This window comes from Thalassophryne amazonica, chromosome 12, assembly GCF_902500255.1.
Source record: "Thalassophryne amazonica chromosome 12, fThaAma1.1, whole genome shotgun sequence".
NCBI lineage: Eukaryota > Metazoa > Chordata > Actinopteri > Batrachoidiformes > Batrachoididae > Thalassophryne > Thalassophryne amazonica.
The window spans coordinates 34,169,997-34,195,259 of record NC_047114.1 but is presented as its reverse complement, the minus strand read 5'-3'; the positions used below and the strand labels follow the sequence as shown (position 1 = coordinate 34,195,259).

General features: G+C 42.6%; 1 protein-coding gene across 1 annotated transcript in view; it reads right to left on the bottom strand.

The window, feature by feature from the left end:
• The window catches only part of mfsd8l2 (major facilitator superfamily domain containing 8-like 2), a 46,906-nt gene extending 23,073 nt beyond the window's left edge, over window positions 1-23,833 (bottom strand). Inside the window, exons 1-9 of the mRNA XM_034184038.1 lie at window positions 23,593-23,833; window positions 23,113-23,298; window positions 19,040-19,102; window positions 18,831-18,950; window positions 18,644-18,723; window positions 14,200-14,461; window positions 10,520-10,593; window positions 9,992-10,205; window positions 3,264-3,386 (exon numbers count right to left, since the gene is read on the bottom strand). Of these exons, the coding sequence (XP_034039929.1) occupies window positions 3,264-3,386; window positions 9,992-10,205; window positions 10,520-10,593; window positions 14,200-14,461; window positions 18,644-18,723; window positions 18,831-18,950; window positions 19,040-19,102; window positions 23,113-23,298; window positions 23,593-23,668 (1,198 nt within the window). The 5' untranslated portion in view covers window positions 23,669-23,833. The remainder of the gene's footprint in view (window positions 1-3,263; window positions 3,387-9,991; window positions 10,206-10,519; window positions 10,594-14,199; window positions 14,462-18,643; window positions 18,724-18,830; window positions 18,951-19,039; window positions 19,103-23,112; window positions 23,299-23,592) is intronic.
• Window positions 23,834-25,263: the final 1,430 nt, after the last annotated feature.

Here is a 25,263-nt window from a genome sequence, read left to right as displayed (position 1 = left end):
CTGCATTCTGTGATTATGTACAACAACTTAACCGCAAGACAGAGCTGCCATATTGTCTTGCACCATGTTCACAATCGATTTCAGACAGCTGAACTAACTGCCCACAGCACTATCAGCACGAGGGAATAACAGATTATTGGAAGAGCAGTGTGTACAAGCTGTGCAGTTGTTGCCGTTTTTGCAAGAAGACCATTAAGGGTCAGCAGCACTGACTTGCAAGGGAGAAAGGGCCTCAACTGGAGGTCACATGGCCAACAGACAATTGACAAAGCATCTTTTTCATTGATTTATGAAAGTTTTATGCAAGTTATCCCAAAGAGTGACTTGGAGTTTGCTGACATCGAGGTGAACGTTATGCTCGACCCTGTGTCCTGCAGAGGGATCACTTTGGATGAGGTGGTGTTACAATCTGTTCTCAGGTCAGATCATAGCTGACTTGTTTTTTCCCCAAGGAAATCTGACCAAGCATAGCTGCACCAACAAAAGCATGCAGACAATTCTCTTCCCTAAGCTGGTGCAACATGGTGACAACAGCAGACTGGAGTTTGAGCATGACAATGCTCAGACACTCACAGTCAGAGTGACCCAGAATTTACTTAAAAATTATTGCGGTGGTTCTCAACATTAGCCAACACGTTCATAATACATGTAGGAGGAAACTAATCAATGTACAGCAGCAGCCAGATCCACCACACAATGAATTTTTGTATCTGTAAAACATCATCAAACTGTTGATTATTTTTCCAGTTATATTACCGAACTGACAATAATTACTATTTAAACAATATTCGTTTGGAAATTTTGGAAACATTGAAACATTATTGCAGTTAAAAAAAAAACTACAGGTGTTACACTGATATGTTTCAGTGTAGCATTAACTTTTGATCAATTCTGTCCAAAATGTATCTACTTTATCTTTGACTACCACATACTGACACCAAACCGTAATGACCATGGATAACCTTTCAATTTATCCAAGGTCAAAGGTTATGTGACCAATAGAAAAGTGGTATATGGCTTTATGTTAGTCTTTAATAGCAATCATAGGTGCATCTTTAACCAGTTCCTTGAAATAAGCATTGTGACCAATGGAAATTTTAATAGCAACAATATGTATATCGCGATATCAAATTCCTCCAACAAAGAAGAAGTTCAATATAGGCCTCATAGCCCATCTTAGGATACTATAGTGTGAATCAGTTGGGAGTCTACAGCTCCCCTATGATGGGACCCCAGTCCATCACAGGTTGCTTCTCCAGCCAAGGACAGTACCCATTTACAGCTGCGTGGTCTGAGACAATGCAGATGAAGTGTCATGTCCAAGGACACAGACAGGAAGAATGACTGGAAATTGAACCCAGGACTGTATTATTGGTGGCCCAACTCCTTATCCTATTGAGCTACCTCTTCAACAATTCCTTATACCCCGTCACACACAGCCAGAATCACGCAGAATGGCGTCGGAATTATAAATCGCATACATCCCAAAAGTGTCAGATTTCAGTTCCAAAACATTCTGACAGCCATCTGCGGAAGTCAACACAGTTGGTGAAAATCGACCGGCGGCCCCAGTATGATTCACATGTTCAAAACTCTCTGGGGGCCTTCAAGATGGGACACCTATCCGACCGTGGTCCATGTGCAGTCTGAGGACCATCTGACCACAATTTACATATTCCGATGGCAGCAAAATGGGATCTGAAATGATTTGAGTGCATATGAGGAACCCTCAAGATGGATCTGGCACAGCAAAGCCTGCCGGTATGACCTGCACGTGTCACCCGATGTCACTCCCCATGCCATGTCTACCCCCCGGAGCACAAAGGAACTGTTAAAATGTATATGGCATGCTTCATCATGATAATAATTATGAATTATTATCATGTACAGTGAATGTGAACAGCAGCTATCAAACTGAAAGCTCCGTGCGCTACTATGCGCAAGCTACTGCAAATCTGAACAGGCTGTTGTATCCACAAAAGACCTTACAGTACAGATATTTGTCCATTCCTTCCCATGGGTGATGTAAATAATGTGAACTATTGTCTCCATCATAACTGCATATAACATGGGCAGTTGCGTCTCTCTGTGGTGCACAGTAATGCGACATTGCACGCATCAGGCTCAGAGCTGGATGGAACTCACGCTGTAATAAATGATCACCTTCTAACCCCGTAGGAGATATGACATGGAACTGTTGTGCCATTGTGCCAGGCCGTTACAGCATTAATAAACATGAATCTCACCTCCAACAGTGTTCCAGTAGTGTTTCACAGTGCGCACGTGGATGTGAAGCTGGAATGCACCCTGTGATTAAAATCCTCTCACCAAAAATAAAAAATAAAAAACTACATCCCACGTGATAATCCAACCATCGCAGTTTCCAGAGTTGCATTGTGCTCCTGAAGTAGGCAAACAAGAAAAAAGAAAGTTCCCTGGAAAGGCTCCGTCTGATGCAGGGGACTGCATGGCCAACTGCCAGCAAACCTTGAGTGAAGCTGTCCAGTGTGCCCCGCATGCATGCTTAGTGGCCCATGCAGCGTTATGCATATATATACACACACACAAACACGGCTGAGTGATAATTCCAGTCCCACGCATGTGTGGAGTGCACGTGCGTGGGACTGCACACGCCCGCACTGTACACATGTGCGCGTGAGGAACACAGCGCTCTGGTCCCATGTTTGGAGACATTTGGAGACTGGGCAGTCTGCAGCGCCTTTTATGGCCATCTGACAGCAGTCTGTGTTGTCTACATACGCTTTGGATGCGATCTGACAGGTGTGGACGAGGCAGTCTGTCTGTGCTCCGACACTGCTGGCTATTCCTCTTTTCCTCCTGACTGTGTTGGATTATGGCAATATTTGCCATGTTTGGCATGGTTCCTGCACATTCTTGCTATGTGTGACGGGGGCTTTAAAATAGGCAATCCATGTGTTCCTGCATTGTTCCAAAATTTGGACCTAGGCCTGTGACCTTGTCTTTAATTGATTATCAAAATCACATCACTTGGTCCATGTGCAGCTAGGGTCGCATCAGGAAGGTCATCCAGCTACCGCTGCATGTGGGTGTAAAGATACAATATTCAATTTTTACAGTACACAATAGAAGATGCAATACTTTGGATTGGCTAGTGACACCTGAGCTAAAGTTATTTTCATTGTCCTAGTGGCCTTCTTGTGAGGATGGGACCTGGTCAGAGTCCTGTGTCTGATTTCAGTTAGTCTGCTGATGGTAAGAGTGCTGAGGTGAAGTGAGCTAACCTTGTGTCTTCTCTGCTGTGACTTTGGAGAACAGAGACACTTGAGACACAGCCACGGAGGGAAGCCCCAGCAGCTGCAGGAACACTCCGATGATGAAGACTGACAGTTCCCAAACATAACCACCTAGGAGGGACAGAAATCATTTCGCCACAATAACAGCTGTTTGACGAATTGATCCATTCTTACAATAGATTATCCATATTAGCCTACGTTAATTGCAGACATGTTTGTTAAGTCTTGTATTGATATTGTGACAATTCAAAACAGGTGTAGATGAGGCTGCAGCAGTGCTGTGGCTGCATGGTGGGTGTGGCACTTTGGCCAACAATGCCACAAGCTACAGTCTGTGGCAGTTTGGCTTTTAGATCTTGACAGTTGTGACAGAGGAAACCCCGGTTAAGGCACTGACAATGATATTCACAAACCTAAAAATCATACATATCGTACAGCTCACTTTCTATTTCTGACAGTGACTATATAACAGATCATACTCCATCTATCTATCTGTTCTCACTTGTGTTGTTAAGTTCCTTCTTCAAAGGTGCTGGCACCCTCAGAGCCAGTCCAATTTGAAAACCAAACCTCTTCCAAGTTGGCACCCTGCAGATTTTTGTTCTCGGCTGCTTTGCATCACACACATCTGACTGAAATTATGCCCAAACAAATATTTGGAAGGTGTCTAACAGTCAAAATATTTCACCACCTTTTTAGAGGTCTAAGCAAAGATATCAATCCTTTATGTATCTTAACAGGGTTTTTTTTTTCTTTGAAGTCCCTTTTTTTATCTGCAACTGTAAAATAGCAAAGCAGTGCAGGTAATGCTTTAACAAATAGTGCTTTTGTCAAATTAGATTACTGTAATAATCCTTGTACATGTACTTGGGCACTCCCCAGCTCCAGCACTTGTCACTTGTAATGACAGAGAGTAACGTGACAAGAAGCAACCGGCCAGCCAACGTGCACACACAGAATCCAGTTCGATCTGCTGCTGCCACCGTGATGTCATTTACCTTACACGTTCACTTAATCTCATAACTCACCCAAGCCCCAACCTCCAGTGCTCATAAATGAAGCCAGCGTGGTAGTTAAAAAAAAAAAAAAATCCCTGCAGTTCCCTGAATGGCGGCAAAAGTGAGACTTCTCAACAGAATTAAAAACTGTTTTTGGTCTATAAAGTGAGTTTCCCCTTTCATGACAACTGTACAGGGGGTGACTAATACGTATAAGGTTTTAAGCCATAGAGTTATGAATAATTAAGGGAATAGTCACTTTTATTGATAGCTGCGTGCTGGTGAGAGTCCAGACTCCAGTGCTCCATGAAGCTAGCTGCTGTGGACTGACTGTGTTTGTCCTTTCTGAACATTTTATTAAAATATCTGAGATAATATAGCCTACTGTCTGGTTAATTGTACAAATCGACCATCTTAGAGAACTCTGTGTTGCAGTATTTCTTTTGAGTGAAATTTTAGTATTATTTAATTTCAGTGTTAGCACCGTTTCAATTTCAATTTATTTTCATTTATATTATAAGTTGCTTCAAGGCACTTCACACAAGTAAGGTCTAACCTTACTTGCACACAGGCGACAGTGGTAAGGAAAAACTCCCTCTGAAGAAACCTCAAGCAGACCAGAATGAAAGGGATTGGGCCATGCTACACTCTAAAACATTGCAGCACATTTAGTTATGTCCACTTGCTACCTCTCTTTAACATAAAGTAGACATCACTAAATATTCTGCAATGTTTTAGAGTGTACCAACACAAATTACAAAACAATTCACAAAACTAATATACAGTAAATGTTGCCGGTGCACAGGACAGGAGGGTTTCAGAAACAGACACCACACCCATCTCTGGATGGAGCCGCAACTCAGAGAGAAAAAAAAACAGAATCAGGCATCAGAAAGACAACAAATACAGTATAATTTGTCAGCATTAAGCAACAAGAAGAACAAAAGAAATACTAAGGTGATCGCCAGGCACTAGCCCAAAGCTTCACTAAAAGACCCAGAATTTAGATAAAGTTGAGGCCACAGCACACTCTGTTTCCTAATAAAATTAATTTGAAAGAGTTAAAAGCATAGCAACATACTATGCCAGTATGTTAGCCATACAAAAGGGAAAATAAGTGCGTCTTACGTCTGGACTAGATTACTTTAAAACTAAAACATATAGCTGATATTTTCACTTTGTAAATGACAGAGGTGACATTAATTTCAATAACTTGTCCGTAATTAGTTTGTTTAAAATATTAACCATAAGTCAAAACTGTCTTGCTGTGCATGACTCCTGTGATACATCTGCAAGTCTGTATGGTTGTGAAAATAATTTTTTTTATTTATTTTTTTTTTTTGCTCCCTTTCCTCTCTCTGGTCACCAGGTCTCTTTTGCTTAGAGAAGGCTGATCTGAGACAAAAGCACTGGTTTATTGTTGTGTCAGTAGCTGCCAGTGTACTGGAGTCAATATTAAAAGCGGCTATACTAAAATACGAAATGGGATGAAATGGAGCCTGATAATCATGAAATGTGGGTAAAATGTAATGAAATGGAGCAGACTGACCCAGACTCACTCCACATATGATTAAATATGATTAAATTAAGTACGTACTTTTTGAATTATTTTTAAGTGAAATGGAACGAAATGGGGACTGATAACGAAATGGGGGTAAAACATAATGAAATGGAGCAGACTGACTCCAAATATGATTCAGTTAAGTACTTTAATTTATTAGCAAAATGGGGACTGATAATAATGAAATGGGGGTAAAACGTAACGAAATGGAGCAGACTGACCCATTGACTGAAATTTCATCTCTTGAATGCCAGATGGCGCACCTGTCCCCACTACATTAGCTTGACAACCAACCCAGCTATGAATTGGTCCGGATACTGGCCCAATTCAGGGCCAGTTGTCGGGCTACTACTACATGTACCGAGCACATCTCATAAAAAAAAACAAAAGCTAAACAATTAAATAAAAGTACTTATTTGGTGTCAGTCTGGTTCACTCTGTCCCATTTTGTTACATTTTTACCCCAATTTCGTGATTATCAGTCCCCATTTCACTCAATTTTGTCCATTTCGTATTTTAGTATGGCCCTACTAAAGGTTATCGGTTTAGCTTTTAGCTGTAACTCCAGCTAAATTTTTTAGGGGTTTATCGGTTTGCCTTTATAAAAGTTAACTTTTTAGTTAGCAGATTAATGCTTATCTAAGCTAACTTCTTGGTTAGCTGTGCCCACCACTGCTGAAAACTAATAATAACCAGTGGGAACACTTGGAGAAAATAGCTAAAGTGTGGGTGAGATGTTAACCAAAAGTCAGAGGACAGAATATGCTGCAGTTGGCAAGCTAGGTGCTAATGGCTAGCACTGGCAACAATCACTTTTGACAGCACCAAAGTCTGTGGCACACTCAGAGGTCAAAATACATTGGCAAGGTCAAACTTGGAAGTCACTAGAACACTGTGATGTTGACACCAGAAATAAATATAGAAACAGAGGAGATAAAAACTCATGAGAGAAATGCAGAGATTTAATATCACTAATGGAAAATATTAACACTGAAAACAGAGAAATACTCACTATGGAACACTAAAATCACTGTAATGAAACCAATGATGATCTGACAGAGGACACATGAAAAAGAGATGCCTTGTAAAGACAACTGTCTACTCAATGACTGAAGTGCCAACACACAGAAGAGCAAAAGACCAAAACCAGAAATAGCAACATACAGTAGTGTTCAGAATAATAGTAGTGCTATGTGACTAAAAAGATTAATCCAGGTTTTGAGTATATTTCTTATTGTTACATGGGAAACAAGGTACCAGTAGATTCAGTAGATTCTCACAAATCCAACAAGACCAAGCATTCATAATATGCACACTCTTAAGGCTATGAAATTGGGCTATTAGTAAAAAAAAAGTAGGAAAGGGGGTGTTCACAATAATAGTAGTGTGGCATTCAGTCAGTGAGTTCATCAATTTTGTGGAACAAACAGGTGTGAATCAGGTGTCCCCTATGTAAGGATGAAGTCAGCACCTGTTGAACATGCTTTTCTCTTTGAAAGCCTGAGAAAAATGAGACGTTCAAGACATTGTTCAGAAGAACAGCGTAGTTTGATTAAAAAGTTGATTGGAGAGGGGAAAACTTATACGCAGGTGCAAAAAATTATAGGCTGTTCATCTACAATGATCTCCAATGTTTTAAAATGGACAAAAAAAACCAGACACGCACACGCATGGAAGAAAATACATAGAAAACAACCATCAAAATGGATAGAAGAATAACCAGAATGGCAAAGGCTCACCCATTGATCAGCTCCAGGATGATCAAAGACAGTCTGGAGTTACCTGTAAGTGCTGTGACAGTTAGAAGATGCCTGTGTGAAGCTAATTTATTTGCAAGAATCCCCCGTAAAGTCCCTCTATTAAATAAAAGACGTGCAGAAAAGGTTACAATTTCCTTAAGAACACATCAACTGGCCTAAAGAGAAATGGAGGAATATTTTGTGGACTGATGAGAGTAAAATTGTTCTTTTTGGGTCCAAGGGCCGCAGACAGTTTGTGAGACGACCCACAAACTCTGAATTCAAGCCACAGTTCACAGTGAAGACAGTGAAGCATGGTGGTGCAAGCATCATGATATGGGCATGTTTCTCCTACTATGGTGTTGGGCCTATATATCGCATACCAGGGGTATCATGGATCAGTCTGGATATGTCAAAATACTTGAAGAGGTCATGTTGCCTTATGCTGAAGAGGACATGCCCTTGAAATGGGTGTTTCAACAAGACAATGACCCCAAGCACACTAGTAAATAAGCAAAATCTTGGTTCCAAACCAACAAAACTAATGCCTCGCAGATGTGAAGAAATCATGAAAAACTGTGGTTACACAACTAAATACTAGTTTAGTGATTCACAGGATTGCTAAAAAAGCAGTTTGAACATAATAGTTTTGAGTTTATAGCGTCAACAGCAGATGCTACTATTATTGTGAACACCCCTTTTCTACTTTTTTTTTTACTAATAGCCCAATTTCATAGCCTTAAGAGTGTGCATATCATGAATGCTTGGTCTTGTTGGATTTGTAAGAATTTACTGGATCTACTGGTTCCTTTTTTCCCATGTAACAATAAGAAATATACTCAAAACCTGGATTAATCTTTTTAGTAACATAGCACTACTATTATTCTGAACACTACTATATAAGGAAACCTCAACAACAGATTACAACAAAAGAGCAGGAACACAAGGAGACTAATCTGAAACTATGACTACTGAGGGAATGTGAGGGTCAACAAAATTAAGCATAGAGGAAAGAGGCACAAACGTGGAATAATTTGGACACTGGAGCGTGCAAACCAAAATTGATAGTCCAGAGACACCTGCACACTGCTCCAAGCACCCAAGTGCTCTGCACAAAAACAATTTAACAACCAGAGATTGTGGTTGAGGTGAGAGAGAAATCAGGGACAGCATAGAAACACAAACTAACATGGGGAATGACACAGGCATGACGAGAGGGCAGTAAAACCACAGAGAGAAACCACAAAGATGTTCTTTGGAAAAATGCACACACAGAAACAAGTTGACCACAATGGTGGTCAAACACAGAGGGAGAATGACACAAACTATAAGGAAACAAAGAAACACTGAACACCAGCAAGTATACACACATGGCCAGTGACAATATCATACAATGTACATATAGTGGCCAAGCCTGCGTGACGTCACCCATAATTTTTTTTATAGAGACGCAGAACAGCTGATAAACAGATATGTGGGCATCACTGTACTGGCAGTGGCAGCAGCACAGGTTCTGGCAACATCATGAACAAGCACGGGTGGATCAGTGTGTGACCAAAGACACCTGAACATGCCCATCTGTGAACCAGCTAAGCTAACAGGCTAACCCCGGTTTGGGTGTTTATGAAATCATGTTTTGGGACTGCTAATAATTTGCTTTGGTGTGGACATTTAAAGTTTTGACCTGCTTATTTTCTCAATAATTGTGCATTCATGCTAAAAGGGCTAACACCATTACCATACAACATAAAATACCAGTTTCACTCAGCACAAATATTGCAGCACAAACATCTTAGATGATCCAGTAGGACATGTCACCACACAACAAGCCATAATATTCCAGGCGTTTGCCCTAAAATGCTCCAAATGAAACAGACACAGCCTCCACAACAGCTAGCAGCTGCGGACGTTTAGAGTGACCACGCCCCAAATTATACGTAACTTTGTGGCATGAAACATCTTAAACTAAAACATTACAAAAAAGTTGATTCCCCATACAGTTATCATGAAGAGGGAAACTATCTACAGAGACCAAAACCTTGTTTTTGAACCAGGGTGTAAACATGTTTATTTCTACTCTAAAGTTGGACATTTTAACATGGACTTGAATGGGAACCTGCTTGTTTTTAAAGCCAGCCTCAAGTGGCCAGTCAAGGAACTACTACAACATTTTCTTTTTCTGGTAGGGCTTCATCTGAGGCTATCAGAGCTTATTATTTGGACAATATACAGTCTATGAACCCAACATGGATCTGCTGCAGTCTGTGCGCTATGTTCAAAGGAAAAACTGCACGTGTGTGTGTGTGTGTGTGTGTGTGTGTGTGTGTGTGTGTGTGTGTGTGTGTGTGTGTGTGTGTGTGTGTGTGTGTGTGTGTGTGTGTGTGTGTGTGCTTGTGCACATAATTCCGTGATTACTACCTTGTGGTTTGCATAGGAAGGCGAGGCACCAGATACAGGCAGTGCAGCAGATGAGCAGGCCGGCAGCCAGCATGGCGCGATCTTCCACCTTTATGCTCAGCCAGCGCATGAAAAAGAAGCCCAGGATGACCTCCACCCCACACAGGCCATACATCAGGCTGTTGCCCAGCTCGCCAAAGTTGAAATAGCGCTGCGTCAGAGGTGTGACCATGGTCTGGAAATATAAAAGCAAAACGTCACATGATGGAGTTGGTGTGAGGGGAGATTTTATTAAAGTTGAAACCTTTTATGTCTTTCTAAGGCCAAGTTCATCACAGATCAAAAGAACAGTTTTAATATTAAAATGATGATATAATCCAGGTCAGCACAATGTGGACTTTTATCCTCTGGAGATGAATTTGATAACAAGAGTAAGAGGACTTTGTGAGCAGAGCTCAGAGGGACGCGGTGTGGATAAAAACACTGTGACATCGTGTGAAATGTTTGCAGAATCTCCTGCTGATGAATCTCAGCAGTAACTGCTCCCACCTCCAGCGCTGTTTGATTGAAGAGAGTGATGAACTGAGCCGTGAGGAGAACCAGCACTTCCTCTCTCAGGAACTCTGCAGTGAGACACAAACATAGTGACAAACAGGGAGAAACGCTCACTGAATCCACTCAGCTGATGATAAGAGAACCTTTTTAATGGAAAATGTAGACTGCTGGTATTAAAGACACACTCCGGTGTTATTTTCAGGCATATTTATAAATGATGTCCAAATCACATTTTATCAATTTATTTTCACAAATATTGTTCCTTGACCTGCTGCTCCACTGCTCCGTCAAATACAGCAATAAAGGACGCCGTCCTCAAGCCCCTCCCACCAGCTGTGTAATTGGACTTGACCTTCCACATCTCCTCCAGTTGCTCCTTCAGCCCTTGGTACTTCTCTACTTTCTCATGCTCCTTCTTTCTGATGTTGCTGTCAGTTGGGATTGCCACATCGATCACAGCTGCAGTTTTCTTTCCCTTGTCAACCACCACTGTGTCTAGTTGGTTGGCCAGAAGTTGCTTGTCTGTCTGGAATTTGAAGTCCCACAGGACCTTAGCCCTGTCGCTCTCAACCACCTTCTGTGGCGTCTCCCATCGGGACTTGGGGACTTCTAATCAGTATGCGGCACAGATGTTCCTGTACTCTATTCGCTGTGAGTGTATACTCTCCCAGCTTGCTTCCTGCTACTATGTGTTGGACTGTCTCTTAGGCACATTTGCACAGCCCGCAATTTGGTTTCTGTCGCCTGTGGTGGACTCCTGCCTCTATCGATCTGTTGTATAGGGCTTGTTTCTGTGCTGTCCTTTAGGCTGGCCTTTTTTAGACATTGGTAGGACTTCTTGATGTCAGTCACTTTCTGTATCTGTCAATGGTACATCCCATGAAGGGACTTGATCTTCCACGATACCTCCTCCACCTGTTCCTTGCTTCCTTGCTGTTGATAGCTTGTTTCTGTTACTCTTGTAGCAGCTTATCTGTGGGGGGCATGTTTCTGATGTATTCATGGATGCTGCAACTCCCATCAGTGATCTGAGACGTTAACACACCTTTAATCACCATCCCCTCTAGCAACATTACAGAAACCTAAGAGTACACCACAACAACCTCCCAGAACAAGAACCAATCAACAAGTCTCAGGATTGAAGAGCTGGACAGCACTAGGACCGGGTATGATCAATACCTAGTGGCTGAAGAAGCTAACACTCCATGACCACCTGGCCGCACAAATAGCTGGGGTACATTAGGTAGGCACACAGACTGGCTAACACAGGGAAGAACAGTACTGATCATGAAGGATCCCTACATGGATACAACACCCACAAACTACTGGTCAATACCTGCCTCTCCACGGCATGGAAGCTCCTCTCAGGCATCATAGCAACCAAGTAAAATCATCCCTGAAAGCAATCTGAATTTTCTGAATGGTGTCCACCTGGCTGTCTCTCACAGTTTCTGGTAAAATTTGATGCAGCAAAGCTCCAAATCGTTCAGACATTTTACTCACAATAAAATCCAACGAGGGGGGTGTACCACTGCTCACACAGCCTGCTCACAGGCGAATGACGCAATCGACAGGCGTGAAAAAACTCAAGCATGCGCACGAAGGTTCAAGCTTGGCTGACGCAATCACACGTGATTCAAATCCATATGGTTTTTGTAAAAACTAAAAAGGTTGGATAGTTTTCTAACAGACCTTGTACATATATATATATACACACATACACACACAGTGAGGCAAATAAGTATTGGATCCACTGTCAGTTTTGCAAGTTTTCTCTCTCTCTCTCTCTCTCTCTCTATATATATATATATACACTTTTTTCATGATTTTCCTTTATAAGTCATTGGTTGTCTGGATCAGAAATTTCAGTTAAATATATCATAAAGCAGACAAACAAAATGATATTTGAGAAGTGAAATGAAGTTTCTAGTATTTACAGAAAGTGTGCAATAATTATTTAAAGAAAATTAGGCAAGTGCATAAATTTGGGTACCCTTTTCATTTTATTGATTTGAATACATTTAGCACTAATTATTGGAACACAAAATTGGTTTGGTAAGCTCATTGACCCTTGACCTCCTTACACAGGTGAATCCAATCATGAGAAAGGGTATTTAAGGTGGCCATTTGCAAATGTTTCCCCTCTTTGCATCTCTTCTAATGAGTGGCAACATGGGAGCCTCTAAACAACTCTCAAATGACCTGAAAACAAAGACTGTTCAACATCATGGTTTAGGGGAAGGATACAAAATGCTATCTCAGAGATTTTAGCTGTCAGTTTCCATTGTGAGGAACATAGTGAGGAAATGGAAGACCGCAGGCACAGTACTAGTTAAGGCCTGAAGTGGCAGGCCAAGAAAAATCTCAGATAAGCTGAAGCAAAGGATGGTGAGAACAGTCATAGTCAACCCACAGACCTGCTCCAAAGACCGCCACTCTTTTCATGGCAAAATCTTCTGTCACAGTGGAATGTGCCGAAAAAGTGCTGCTGTCCACCTCTTCCGCAATTTCTCGGATAGTCACACGACGGTCCCGCATCACCACAGCGTTCACTTAGGAAATGATCTGGTCATTTCAGCATGTTGATGGCTGACCGGAGTGTGGCTCGCTGTCCACCGTTGTGCGAACGTCTTTAAACCGGTTGTACCGCTCCTTAATCTGTGTGACGCCCATAGCCGTCTGAATAATCCGAATGGTTTCCACCTGGCTGTCGCCCAGTTTCTGGCAAAATTTGATGCAGTCTTGCTGCTCCAGTCATTCCACCATTTCCTTGCAAAGAAAAAAAGACGAGAGACTCCACCCATCCTCACACAAAGGCTGCTTACCAGCAAATGACGCAACTGACAGGCGTGAAAAAAATTCACGCATGCGCATGAAGGTTCAAGGTTGGCTCATGCAAGCACACGTGATTCAAATCATCAGGTTTTTGAAAAAAATAAAAAGGTCGGAAACTTTTCTAACAGACCTCGTATATATATATATATATATATATATATATATTTTTTTTTTTTTTTTTTTTTTTTTCACCTTCAGGGTGTGCATATAAATCAGTGTATCATACACTGATTTACATCCCTTATAATGTATTGCATTTTCTGTTTTTGTCATAAATGCTGAAGGTTTCAACATAATCATGATAGAATCATTGTGAATCAAAGTATTCCTACTTTGTAAATCACTTGTTCTTTTGTTCTGAGTGGAATTTGGCACTAGAGCTTCTACTGCTGTAAGGAATCGATAAGAAGAATGTCGACCGCGTCGCTAATTCGGTCTCCATTTCATCCACAAGTCAACCACAGCAAGAGAGTCAATAAAAAAGGAAGTGTGCTATCCATCCATTTGCCTCATCCTCAAAGAGTGAGACAATCAATAAGAAGCTTTGACAACAACAAAGAGAGAAAGAGAGAGAGTGAGAGAGAGAGACTGAAAAACAACAGAATCAATAGCACAGCAGGCATAGCATTGTAAGCATACAGTGACAGTAATCCAGGAGGACAGCTGACCAGACACACTGACACACACACACACACAGAGCTGATCAATACCGAGGGCATTTACCAACGTGTCGCACAGAATTCCTCAGACAGATGAAGACAACGGAGCATGTGAGCAGTGCTTCATAAACCTCACCAATATGGAGGATGGAAGCTGACAGAGGACACCTGCTGCCTCACCTCTGCTCACGCTGAAGTTCCTGAAGGGATCTGAGTCCATCGAGGCACCAGATTCCGAGGAGGCCGAGGTCTCTGCTAGTTCAGAGATGACAGCACTGTAAGAGTGCACCGACTCCTCCTCACCGGCCACCAAGGGCTCCTCCTCCTCCTCCTTCATCTCCATCAGCGCGGTGCCCACTTGTGCTGAGGCATCAGGTGGAATGTCCCAGTACAGAACCAGAACAACAAACTGGAGCAGCACCCACAACAGGCACATGAAGATCTGAGAATGCAGGTGAAGGAGGGAAAAACATGAGGACAGAATACTGGGAGGAAGAATAATTATTTTAAAATATGATGAAATTTAAAAGTTTAAATATTTTAAATACATGTTTGGAAATGTTAAATGATGAGATATGGGCACAGCACGTTGTGCGTTCCCTCACAGTGCAAGCGATACTGCTCATCTGAGTTTTCTGAAGTAACCGTTTGTTTGAGACAAGGATCCTCCAAACAGACTTAGTGCCTGTAGAAATCCTGTTGCCTTAGATCTACTGGTTAGAGTCCAGGTATCACAATCATACAGTAAAGCCCATCTCACATTGCTGATTTTGGCCCCGATTGACATCTGCATTTTAAATATGAGGTAATTGGGACAGAGTGTCACTAACAACAATCTAAAGTTGTGTGTCACTAAATTATCACTACTATTATCACTGCCAATAACAAGCAGCACTGAACGCAGGACCATGTGTTCACAACAGTACTATGTATCAATGTATGAATGTCTGTGGTTATAACAACACGTTACATTTTAATTTCAGCCTGCAGTTTTACTTTGGCATTGAATTGACTGTGCAGACAAATGCACATTCAGCCAGATATGATTTAATTCCAGATGCAGTAATGAAGTAAAAACCAAAGCCATCTGTAAAATTAACTAAACATGAATATTACACATATTAGCCCCTATCTGCACATATTACATTCCAATTATTTATTTCAGCAGATCACGATGGGCCACAGCATCACAATAGTTTTGAACATGTTCAAAATTTTCACAGTTGTTTGCAACATTCTAATCACTGACTACCGTTTCAACACCGGCATTACTGGCATGACTTTGTGCTGCATTCTTAAAAGGCAGCTCTACAACTATGTGCTGTGCCCATATCTCATCATTATTCTGCTTCAACACTTAATATATTACAATCATAAAAGCAACACTTACATTTCACTTAAAGCGGTCTGCCATTGCTGATTTTTAACTCCAGATTGTTTATGTTTTTGGTGGGGGGGGGGGGGGGGGGGGGGGGTAACCAATAGTAGCCTTACAATGGTGTAATCTGTGATAAATGTAACATTGTAGAAACTGGTGATCAATCAAGAAAGGTTTAAACATTTTCATAAAAATTTGTAATGCAAGGGCAGATTGTGATCCACTAAACCTGAATGGATGTAATTTGTGCAGATAGGGAGTAGCATGCATCTGTTACTTTAATTTTACAGATGGCTTGGGTTTTTATTTCATTAGTGTATCTTGAAGTAAATTATATATGCTTGACTGTATTTGGTGGCTCAGTGATTTTGTTGTCAGGTTACAATTAAAGGCAGAAATTAACAAACAATGCAGATGGTTTTCTCTTTTGGAGGACGGTGCATTCCGAGACTCACTGTTCACTGACCTCTTTAAATCTCCTCTGGAAATATAATATACAGCCATAATCGGATTAAACGCATGTCACACTCTTCAGCAGAAGACAGTTTTCAGATGTTAACAGACATATTTTAGCTTTGTGATAAAGTCTTGTTATAACCACAGCCATTTGTGAATGGACTGCACACAGTACTGTTGTGAGCATGTCCAGAAGCTCTTGTCTTATGGGGCTGTGTTCAATATCACTTGAAATCTGCACTAACCTGATGTATAATATGCCACACAATTTAATAGGAGTGCAGTGTTGCAAGGTGGACTCTACTGGGGATGTACATAACCAGTGCTGATGGATATGGCCAGAAGAGTGGCAACCCCTTTGGACAACCTTAACCAGAAGTTAGTGCATAGTACATCTTGCCCAGAGCTGCTGAAGTGTACACATAGGAGTAAATGTTGAGATTGCAAATATGGACGAGCAAATGTAAAGTGCACTGTTTACTACACTTGCAAGGGAGATTGTGACAATATCTAGCAACAAAGCAAGCATCTTTTTTCTATTCTGTTGTCATGTATGTCTTTAAAACATGTCTACATAAAGGTTTGATGTCATACAACTTAGCAGCCTTATTAATAGAGTAGAATTCCTTAGCTCATTGTTTGGGTAAATAATTTTCCTAGCAGCAGTTGCTAAGTAACCTTGGCGATTCAATGGCTCCACCCCTAAAACTTACTAGTATGCTTTGGAAAACACTTGTGCCATGTTTGATCCTTATTTTTCACTCATCGCCTAAACTATAAGGCCTTGAGATCCGCTTGTGCCAAGATTGCCAAGATTTAGAGTCATAAGGTGAGAGGCAGGGTACACCCTGGAGAGGATGCCAGCCTATTGCAGGACAACAAATAGACAGGCAAATGGTGACTTTAAAAGGTACCGATTCACCTAACCTGCATGTCAGGGGGAAGTCACACGAGCAGGTGGTGAACATACAAACTCCACATAGAAAGGACCAGGCAGGAAGCGATCCCATGACCTTGCAGTGAAGCAACAGTGATAACCACTAAGTCACGGTGCCCCTGGCTGTACTGCAAATCTGAAATCTTTGGCTGTAGTCCTAAATTTGCATTTGGAAAATTAGTGACGCTCTGATGTCATTTTGAACTCCCCCCCCCCCCCCCCCCCCCCCCCCACACACACACACACACACGCCAAAAATGTGTTGTTGGGTTGTGTGTTGACAAAGTGGTCAATGCACTTCCTTTCAAAACAGAAGGTTCCTGGTTCAAGACCACCTGGGCTGTGCCAGTCTCCACGTAATGTAGAGATGGGTCACTAACGGCAACCGGTGTAATGCTGCGTTTACACATAAAGACGACAAGTCACGAATGCCACGAAGTACACATTCTTGGCCGCTGATCAAGAATGTGATGATTCGGGGCAGAGGCGTCAGGTGTCCTCAGGAACTGCTGCAACCTGTTACCACATGTTACGATTAATGGCACGTGTTGCTGGAGAATTATCAGGAACCATTACGCACGGTCAAGAATAGTGTTCCGCATTGTTGCGCGCTATTGCGCTTAACAGCGCATCGTTAAGTTCTGTCACGTTGTGTACGAGGTGAATTGTCTCTACACACACCCATATTCATCCAACCGAATTCAGATCGCTCCAGTTTTTCAGAAGAACTTTGTGACTGCATGCATAGTTGGGCTCTGTGCCATGGAGTGGTGCAGAGAGGAGAAGGAGGAGGACAGAGCCAGATGTGTGGCTTCATGTGGCTCTCGTCTCGCGCATTTTCCCAAACATCAGGCACATGCAGCAGGTGGAACACCTGCAGGAGCGCGCTGAAGAGCACTGAAATTAGACTTTTAGCCGACTTGGTGTCAGCAATCAAACTGTATGCAGTGCAGCACGGTTTAATTGTGCGCGCGCTTCTTCCTCCGCAGAACTGGAGGAGGTGCAGAGATGTCTGGCTGCACGTGAGTCTCCTCTCGTTCCTCTGGCTCAGACTCGTTCTCCCGCTCATCGGTTACAACAGCAGGTGGAACACCTGCAGGAGCGTCCTGAGGAGCTTCAGCAGGAACTGTGGAACGACATTTGGAGCTGAGTTTAATTGTGCGCACGTGACAGAAAACTGATTTGTCGTGGCGCGCAGTGAAATGTGACGCTGCGTTACAAGTCGTGTCAAAACTTGACAGTTTCCGTGTCACTTCGTAATAACACGTGACAGTTTGGGCTCCAAGAACCATCACAGGAACCAGTACGAATGTTGTCATGTTCTATTAAGGATCAATACTCATCAAGACGGATCAATACGCTCAGTTGCGACCTCCACGACGTGAAACGAAATGAGGGTGGTGTGTGACATTCGTGGAAGATTTTTTGACAGCCAAAAACATGCTCCACGAATATCAAGAATATCATGCACCAACACGCACTATTAAGAAACCTATTCAGATGGGTTAAGTCACATTAAGAATGTCAGGAATGTGTCACGAATGACAGAAAAATGACATTCGTAACGCGTCTTGGTTATGTGTAAACGCACCTTAAAACTTGTGCCAAATCAACATGCAAATCCATGTTGGATCCATCGTGGTGGCTCGGAGCAAAAAGGGAGACGGTGAAAGTTGATATGTCGATATATGCAGTTACAGGCCTGAGTCTGACTGCAGGATTTATGTATTCTTACTCAGAACAGAATCCAAAAACTACTGTCTCTAAAAAAAAAAAAAAAAAAAAAAGTTCTATTCATGGCATTTACCAGCTTTCAGGGAACAATAGATTATTAACCATGTGGATGCTGTTACCCCAGGAGACGTATACTTGTTGACTACAAAGGGCCCCAGTTTGAAGTCGCACAGCCGCAGGAACAGATTGAAGGCCGGCCCTGTGTAGACAGGAGGAAATGCTTTAACAGGGCAGATGCAGCCGTGACAGTTTCACAACAGCGTCACGCTTTTGCTGACAGCCTCCTTTCCGTTGCTGAAAGCTGACCAATGAGGAGGCCTGCTTGTCGACAGGCCATGATGGCAGCAAAGACACCGGCACGCTCTTCTGGACTGGTACTCCGTGTCAGGAAACCAAAGATGGAGGAACCTGCTCCTGCACCGACCCCTGAGAGGAAAAGAGGCCGTTACAGCGACACTGTGTCCCCGCATGCTGCTGTGAGACTGCGTGCACACTGCTGCTGCTGTTTTGTTCACCTGCTACAAGCCGACTGCACAACAATAGCCACTTTGAATATCCAATAAAATACATGAGGTTACCTGAGGGGAACAAAAGAGAAAACACAGTTAGGTCCACAAGTATTTGGACATTGAAAAAACTTTGTTTTAGCTTCAGTCAGACTATTTGATGTGAAAGCAAGAGCAAGCAGCTCGGCTTTGGAAATGAACAAATCTGACAAAAAAAAAAAGCTAAATTTGTGATTCATGTGACTTCATCCACACCTGCTACTAATTCTTTCATGCGTGTGATGATAAGACTGTTCCCGGTGACAAACCCAAGCAAGTTCCACGGGGAGCAGACAGATCAAATACCCAAAGCAAACCTGCTTTTTCTATAGATCTGGTGCATCAAAGTTAACCTCATTTTAATACATTTATTCTCATTATACGGCCCAGAGGAGGGCAGTCATGGCCAGCAAGGCCTTCTGTGCTGGTCTAGATATTGTCAGAATCATTTACTTTCAAAAATTAACATTTTCATTCATGATAGATTTATTTTACAAAAATTGTTGTAATCATTTATTTATTTATTGACTTTTATTTATAGGAATTAAACTATTTCACTTATACTCTCCCTAAGCTGTAATGCTTTCAGATCAGCACATATGGATGAGTTGCCAGATGGGATTTTAAAGTCCTGTTGCTGGTCTATAAAATTGTTCATGGAGTGGCTCCTTCCAACCTGGCAGACTTGGTCAAGCCCTACGTACCGGCGCGGCCCTTGCGTTCGCAAGGAGCAGGACTTCTGTGTGTTCAAAGGGTGAATAAAAAGTCTGTGGGGTATAGAACTTTCTCTTACCATGGCCCTGCTCTCTGGAATGATCTACCTGCATCTATAAGGCGGTCCGACACGGTGGAGACTTTTAAATCAAGATTGAAAACCCACTTTTAGACTGTCTTATTGTTTATTTACAAGGTCTGTCCATAAAGTATCGTACCTTTTTATTTTTTTTTAAACTATATGGATTTGATTCATGTGTTTTCACGTCAGACAAGCTTGAACCCTCGTGCGCATGCGTGAGTTTTTCCACGCCTGTCAGTGACGTCATTCACCTGTGAGCACGCCTTGTGGAAGGAGTGGTCCCGCCCCGTCATCGGATTTTCATTGTCTGGAAATGGCGGAATGATTTGGGGTTTTTTTCCATCAGAATTTTTTCAGAAGCTGTTAGAGACTGGCACCTGGAAACCATTCGAAAAATTTATCTGGCTTTCGGTGAAAATTTTACGGGCTTCACAGAGAATAAGGTCTGTTAGTACAGCTTTAAAGACGGCCCACAATGGCGCTCGGCACGCCGCGCTCTGAGCCGCGTTGACAGGCACGAACCACCGGATTATTTCTAAACGGATGGCTGTGTGGATACGAGACCATCGTGTGCACTTTCTCTGGTTATCACAAGAGCTGGACATCAACCGTTTTCTGGCAGATTTCACTTTTAACAAGAGATTTTGTCGTGGAAAGCCGCGCGGAGGCTTTGTGCGTCACGACCGATTCGCTGTTCGAGCGAGACAAAGAACGCCTCCGTTTCGGTGTGTCAGAGGAAAAGTTGGGACATGCCTAACCAGTCGAGTGAGTTATAAGAGAAATTGTGGAGAGCTGGGCATGTCCGAACTTGTCCTCTGACACGCCGAAACGGAGGCGTTCTTTGTCTCGCTCGAACAGCGAATCGGTCGTGATACACAAAGCCTCCGCGCGGCTTTCCACGATAAAATCTCTTGTTAAAAGTGAAATCTGCCGGAAAATGGTTGATGTCCAGTTCTTGTGATAACCAGAGAAAGTGCACACGACGGTCCCAGCTCCACACAGCCATCCGTTTAGAAATAATCCGGTGGTTCATGCCTGTCGTCACGGCTCGGAGCGCGGCATGCCGAGCGTCATTGTGGGCCGTCCTTAAAGCTGTACTAACAGACCTTATTCTCTGTGAAGCCCGTAAAATTTTCACCGAAAGCCAGATAAATTTTTCGAATGGTTTCCAGGTGCCAGTCTCTAACAGCTTCTGAAAAAATTCTGATGGAAAAAAAACCCAAATCATTCCACCATTTCCAGACAATGAAAATCCGATGACGGGGCGGGACCACTCCTTCCACAAGGCGTGCTCACAGGCGAATGACGTCACCGACAGGCGTGGAAAAAACTCACGCATGCGCACGAGGGTTCAAGCTTGTCTGACGTGAAAACATATGAATCAAATCCATATAGTTTAAAAAAAATAATAAAAAGGTACGATACTTTATGGACAGACCTCGTATTATGTTTTTATGTTTACCTTGTAATTTATTTTTATTCTACTATGTTTTTCTTTTTATTCTACGATGTTTTAACATTTTTTACTGTGCCCTTTTCGATTTTAATTCATTTTGTGCTGCTGTGACTTGTGTGTTGTGTGAAGTGCCTTGAGGCGACTCGGTTGTGAGATGGCGCTATATAATTTAATAAAATTGATATTGAATTTATCCAGTAACACAGTGTTTTATACAGATCAATGGTTTCTGCCACTGCAGTCATCCGTGTTTTGGCCTGATGCCTCGTTTCTATTGGACAGCGTGAAGCTACGTCACAGTGTACAGCAGCAAAAGTTGGATTAGGTTGAACTTTGACCGCGACAGCTTGATGACAAGTGGAAATATGCGCTCCCAGTGGAGCAATGCTTTAGCGGCGCGTTTCATTGAAACTAATGCTTTTTAGACCGATTCACAATGCTTCCGTTCTGAAAGCCCCATAACCCATGCTCAGTTAAAGCAATGGAAAGAGCGGTCAGGGTGGCACACTAATAATAAAAGGGCAAGTACCAAAAAGCCAAGTTACTGGAAACCCATTTTGGCAAATGACACCAATAAGAAGCAGTTCATACATCTCCTTACACATCTCTGGTGTTGGGATTCATATTCCGAGAAGCTTTGTGGGAGGCAGATAATGCTTATTTGTGAATGGAATGGAAAGAATGGTGTTCTTTCCATTCTGTCTATCAGAGAATGGAAAGAATGGAAAGAACACCACATGCACTGAGATTCCAGCACTAGCATCTTCCCAAGAACAAACAGACAAAAAAATATTCTCTACTGTGAATACAATCAAGAGAATCATCAGACAGTCAGAGTTAGGAGTCCAGATTCAGGTGTGTTTTTTATTTTACTGAACTACATTCATTAAATGCAACACACCATCATTCTCTTTGACACTGGAGCAAGAAACAAAAAATGGATGACTGATGTCACCAAACTCTGTGAGACAACCCCACGTCATGCCTTTACTGGTGCTGATACGAGAAGCGCATTTAAAGGAATTGGAAAAACTAAGCCCCTGAAAGTGCTCTTTAGATATCCAAAGTACATTCGATCATGGGCAAGGCAAGCAGAAACGTGGGACGTGCCAACTAACCTATTCAATAAACTGGACTGCTTTACTTGCACCGTTTACAGAAAGCCACATACAAAGACTGTGAACGACTTGAGGTATTCTCAAATACATCAGCTCTGTACGAAAAACCAACCATCAAAAATGTTGACATGAGCACAACAGTACCATGTCGAAAATGTACCGTGTACGATACGAAACAAGTTCACCAAGTAACTTTAAATATCATACAAACCAAAAAAGAAGTGAACTGAAGAAAACTTAAGGAGTACTGAGGGGTAGAATCAAGCCAAGCACAGAGAGAGAGATCCTGTCTTTGTGTGTGTGTGTGTGTGTGTGTGTGTGTGTGTGTGTGTGTGTGTGTGTGTGTGTGTGTGTGTGTGTGTGTGTGTGTGTGTGTGTGTGTGTGTGTGCGCAAGAAGCTGCAGCGAGACGTCTGTGAAGGGAAAGGCGGGCGCTGTATGTGACTGGCAAATCACAGAGCGTGAGTCAGTTAGCCAATGAGAATTTTCCTTCAGCACAAGCACAGATATTGACGAGTTTTACTCGTATCATGATCGTACTCATCAAAAATGCTTTATCCGTACCGGATACTGGTCTGAAATGAGTGTCTGACTCAACCTTACTGTGGAGCAGCTGTTGGGCAGTACAACAGCAGAACGTGAACATTGTGTGGTTTGTCTGCTGAGTTGCTCACCTGCTATCTCAAACAGATTGGAGAAAAGGATTATGGTCTTTGTAGTTTTGATGCGGTCTGACCACAGTCCAAAAATCGGACCTGTCAGCAGCCCAGTCAGACTGAAGGCCGATAGACCCAGACCCAGGAAGTACGGAGGGGCCTCCAGAATCTGCAGATACCTCCAGATCGTAGGCAGAATGACAGCTAGGCGAGGAGAGTAGAGGAGAGGAGAGGAGAAAGGAAAAAAAGCAAAGGACATATGAGAAAGGACAGCGAGAGGAAGATGGAGGAAAACAGGAAAGAGAGGAGAAAGGAGAGAGAGAGAGAGAGAAAAGCGAGAGAAAGCAGAAAGATGAGAGAAGAGTAAACAGTGCTCCTTTCTGACTCTCATCAAAAATAGAGTTGACTTGTTGGTGATGTGTGATGTCAGCATGCAGCCAAATGTCAGGCCGTAATGAAGCGGTTATCTGGTGTGTTCAGCTGCCATAATGAACTTACCGTACTCGATGCCGTTCAGCAGAAATATCAATCCGATAGTAAAAAAAGTTGCACTCCTCTTCTGCTGATTAGCCATCGTGCTGACCGACGGGCTGGCTTTTCTGGGTCGACCGTGCACGCCGTATGCTTGGCAGAGTAATCAGATAACACGAGACACCGTGTGTCTAATTACGAGTGTTGCCGTGGAATTTCCTCCCCGCAGTTTCACTGTAAAAACAAAGTCCCAAAGCTGAGAAGGAACATCATTCCACATGCAGTGTCACGATCTGTGCACGATCTCAGGTTACCAGGTAAACCACACTGACATTCTACATTTTTAATCATTTCATCAAAGGCCTTCCACTGCCTCACTAAAAACACACACTCTTACAGGCGTGAATGATGTTGCTCTTTTATATTGTTTGCCATTTCACAAACGTAATAAATCCCATCCAGCCACAATAAACACCGCTAATACAATATATTCCATCAACCTGCAAATTACTATTGTGAGCATACAGCGTCGTGCATCAATGACTTTGTGATAAAGACCTCAGAAAAATATTCCAAATAATTCTCTATTGTATTCAGTAGTGAATAAATTAGTGGTGGCAGCTCTGTCTGTGTTATTGAAAGGCTGGTTGGTGCTGCTGTGCCGTTCCTCACCTCAGGCTTGTTGTATTAAACACAACTGCCACTGAGTTAATACCGTCATACGTTTTTCCAACAGCGTATGAATAATACAAGCAAGCTTCGATTGCTGGAGGAAGCTCATATTTGCAGTTGATATCACACAATGTTCAGACTCAAGCTGCACAAGGCAACAGCAGATTCATTCCATGTCAAACCAAGAAGAAGAAGAAAAGTGCTTGCACTCATATGTCAGAACCCCTTCAGTTTTGAAATTTTCAACATTTCTTTGCACGTTTAACAGAAAACTAAAATATTGGCCTTCTAGAGTCAAGCTGTCACTTTTTAAATTTCAAAATCAGTATATCTTCCAACTATTTAAGATATGTATGTATGAAAACTGGGGAACTTCAAACACTTGAAACTGATCACGTTTTCTGCAATGGTGCTACACGCTTCCATTCTCAGAACAAAGCATGAAAACCTAAATGGACTGCATTTATATAGCGCTTTTCTAGCTACATCAGAAGCTCAAAGTGCTTTACAATTACAAACACACTCACACACCGATGTCAGGGTGCTGCCATACAAGACGCTCACTACACACCGGGAGCTCTTGGGGATTAAGGACCTTGCCCAAGTGCACTTAGTGATTTTCCGATCAGGCTGGGGTTTGCACCGAGGATCCTGTGGTCTCAAGTCCAACACTTAACCAGTGGACCAGTGGTTTTCAAACTGTGAGGTGAACTCTGGTGCTCCCCTCTCCCCCGAGGGGGCACCAGAGTTCTTCAGGGGGGCACAAGGGATGGGTATCAAGAATCATTCAGAAATTATTCGATCCACTGACATCAATAGCCTTTTTGCTTAACGATTCCCTTATCGGTCCTTCAGAGTGGCCGTTGTTTTTGAGGGCATTTTATCAGGAAAATGATAATTTCTTCTGCGACAGACTAGCGTCCTGTCCTGGGTGTACCCCGCCTTGCGCTCTATGACGGCTGGGATGGGCTCTAGACCCCCGCGACCCTTAATTGGACTAAGCGGTGGAAGATGGATGGATAGATG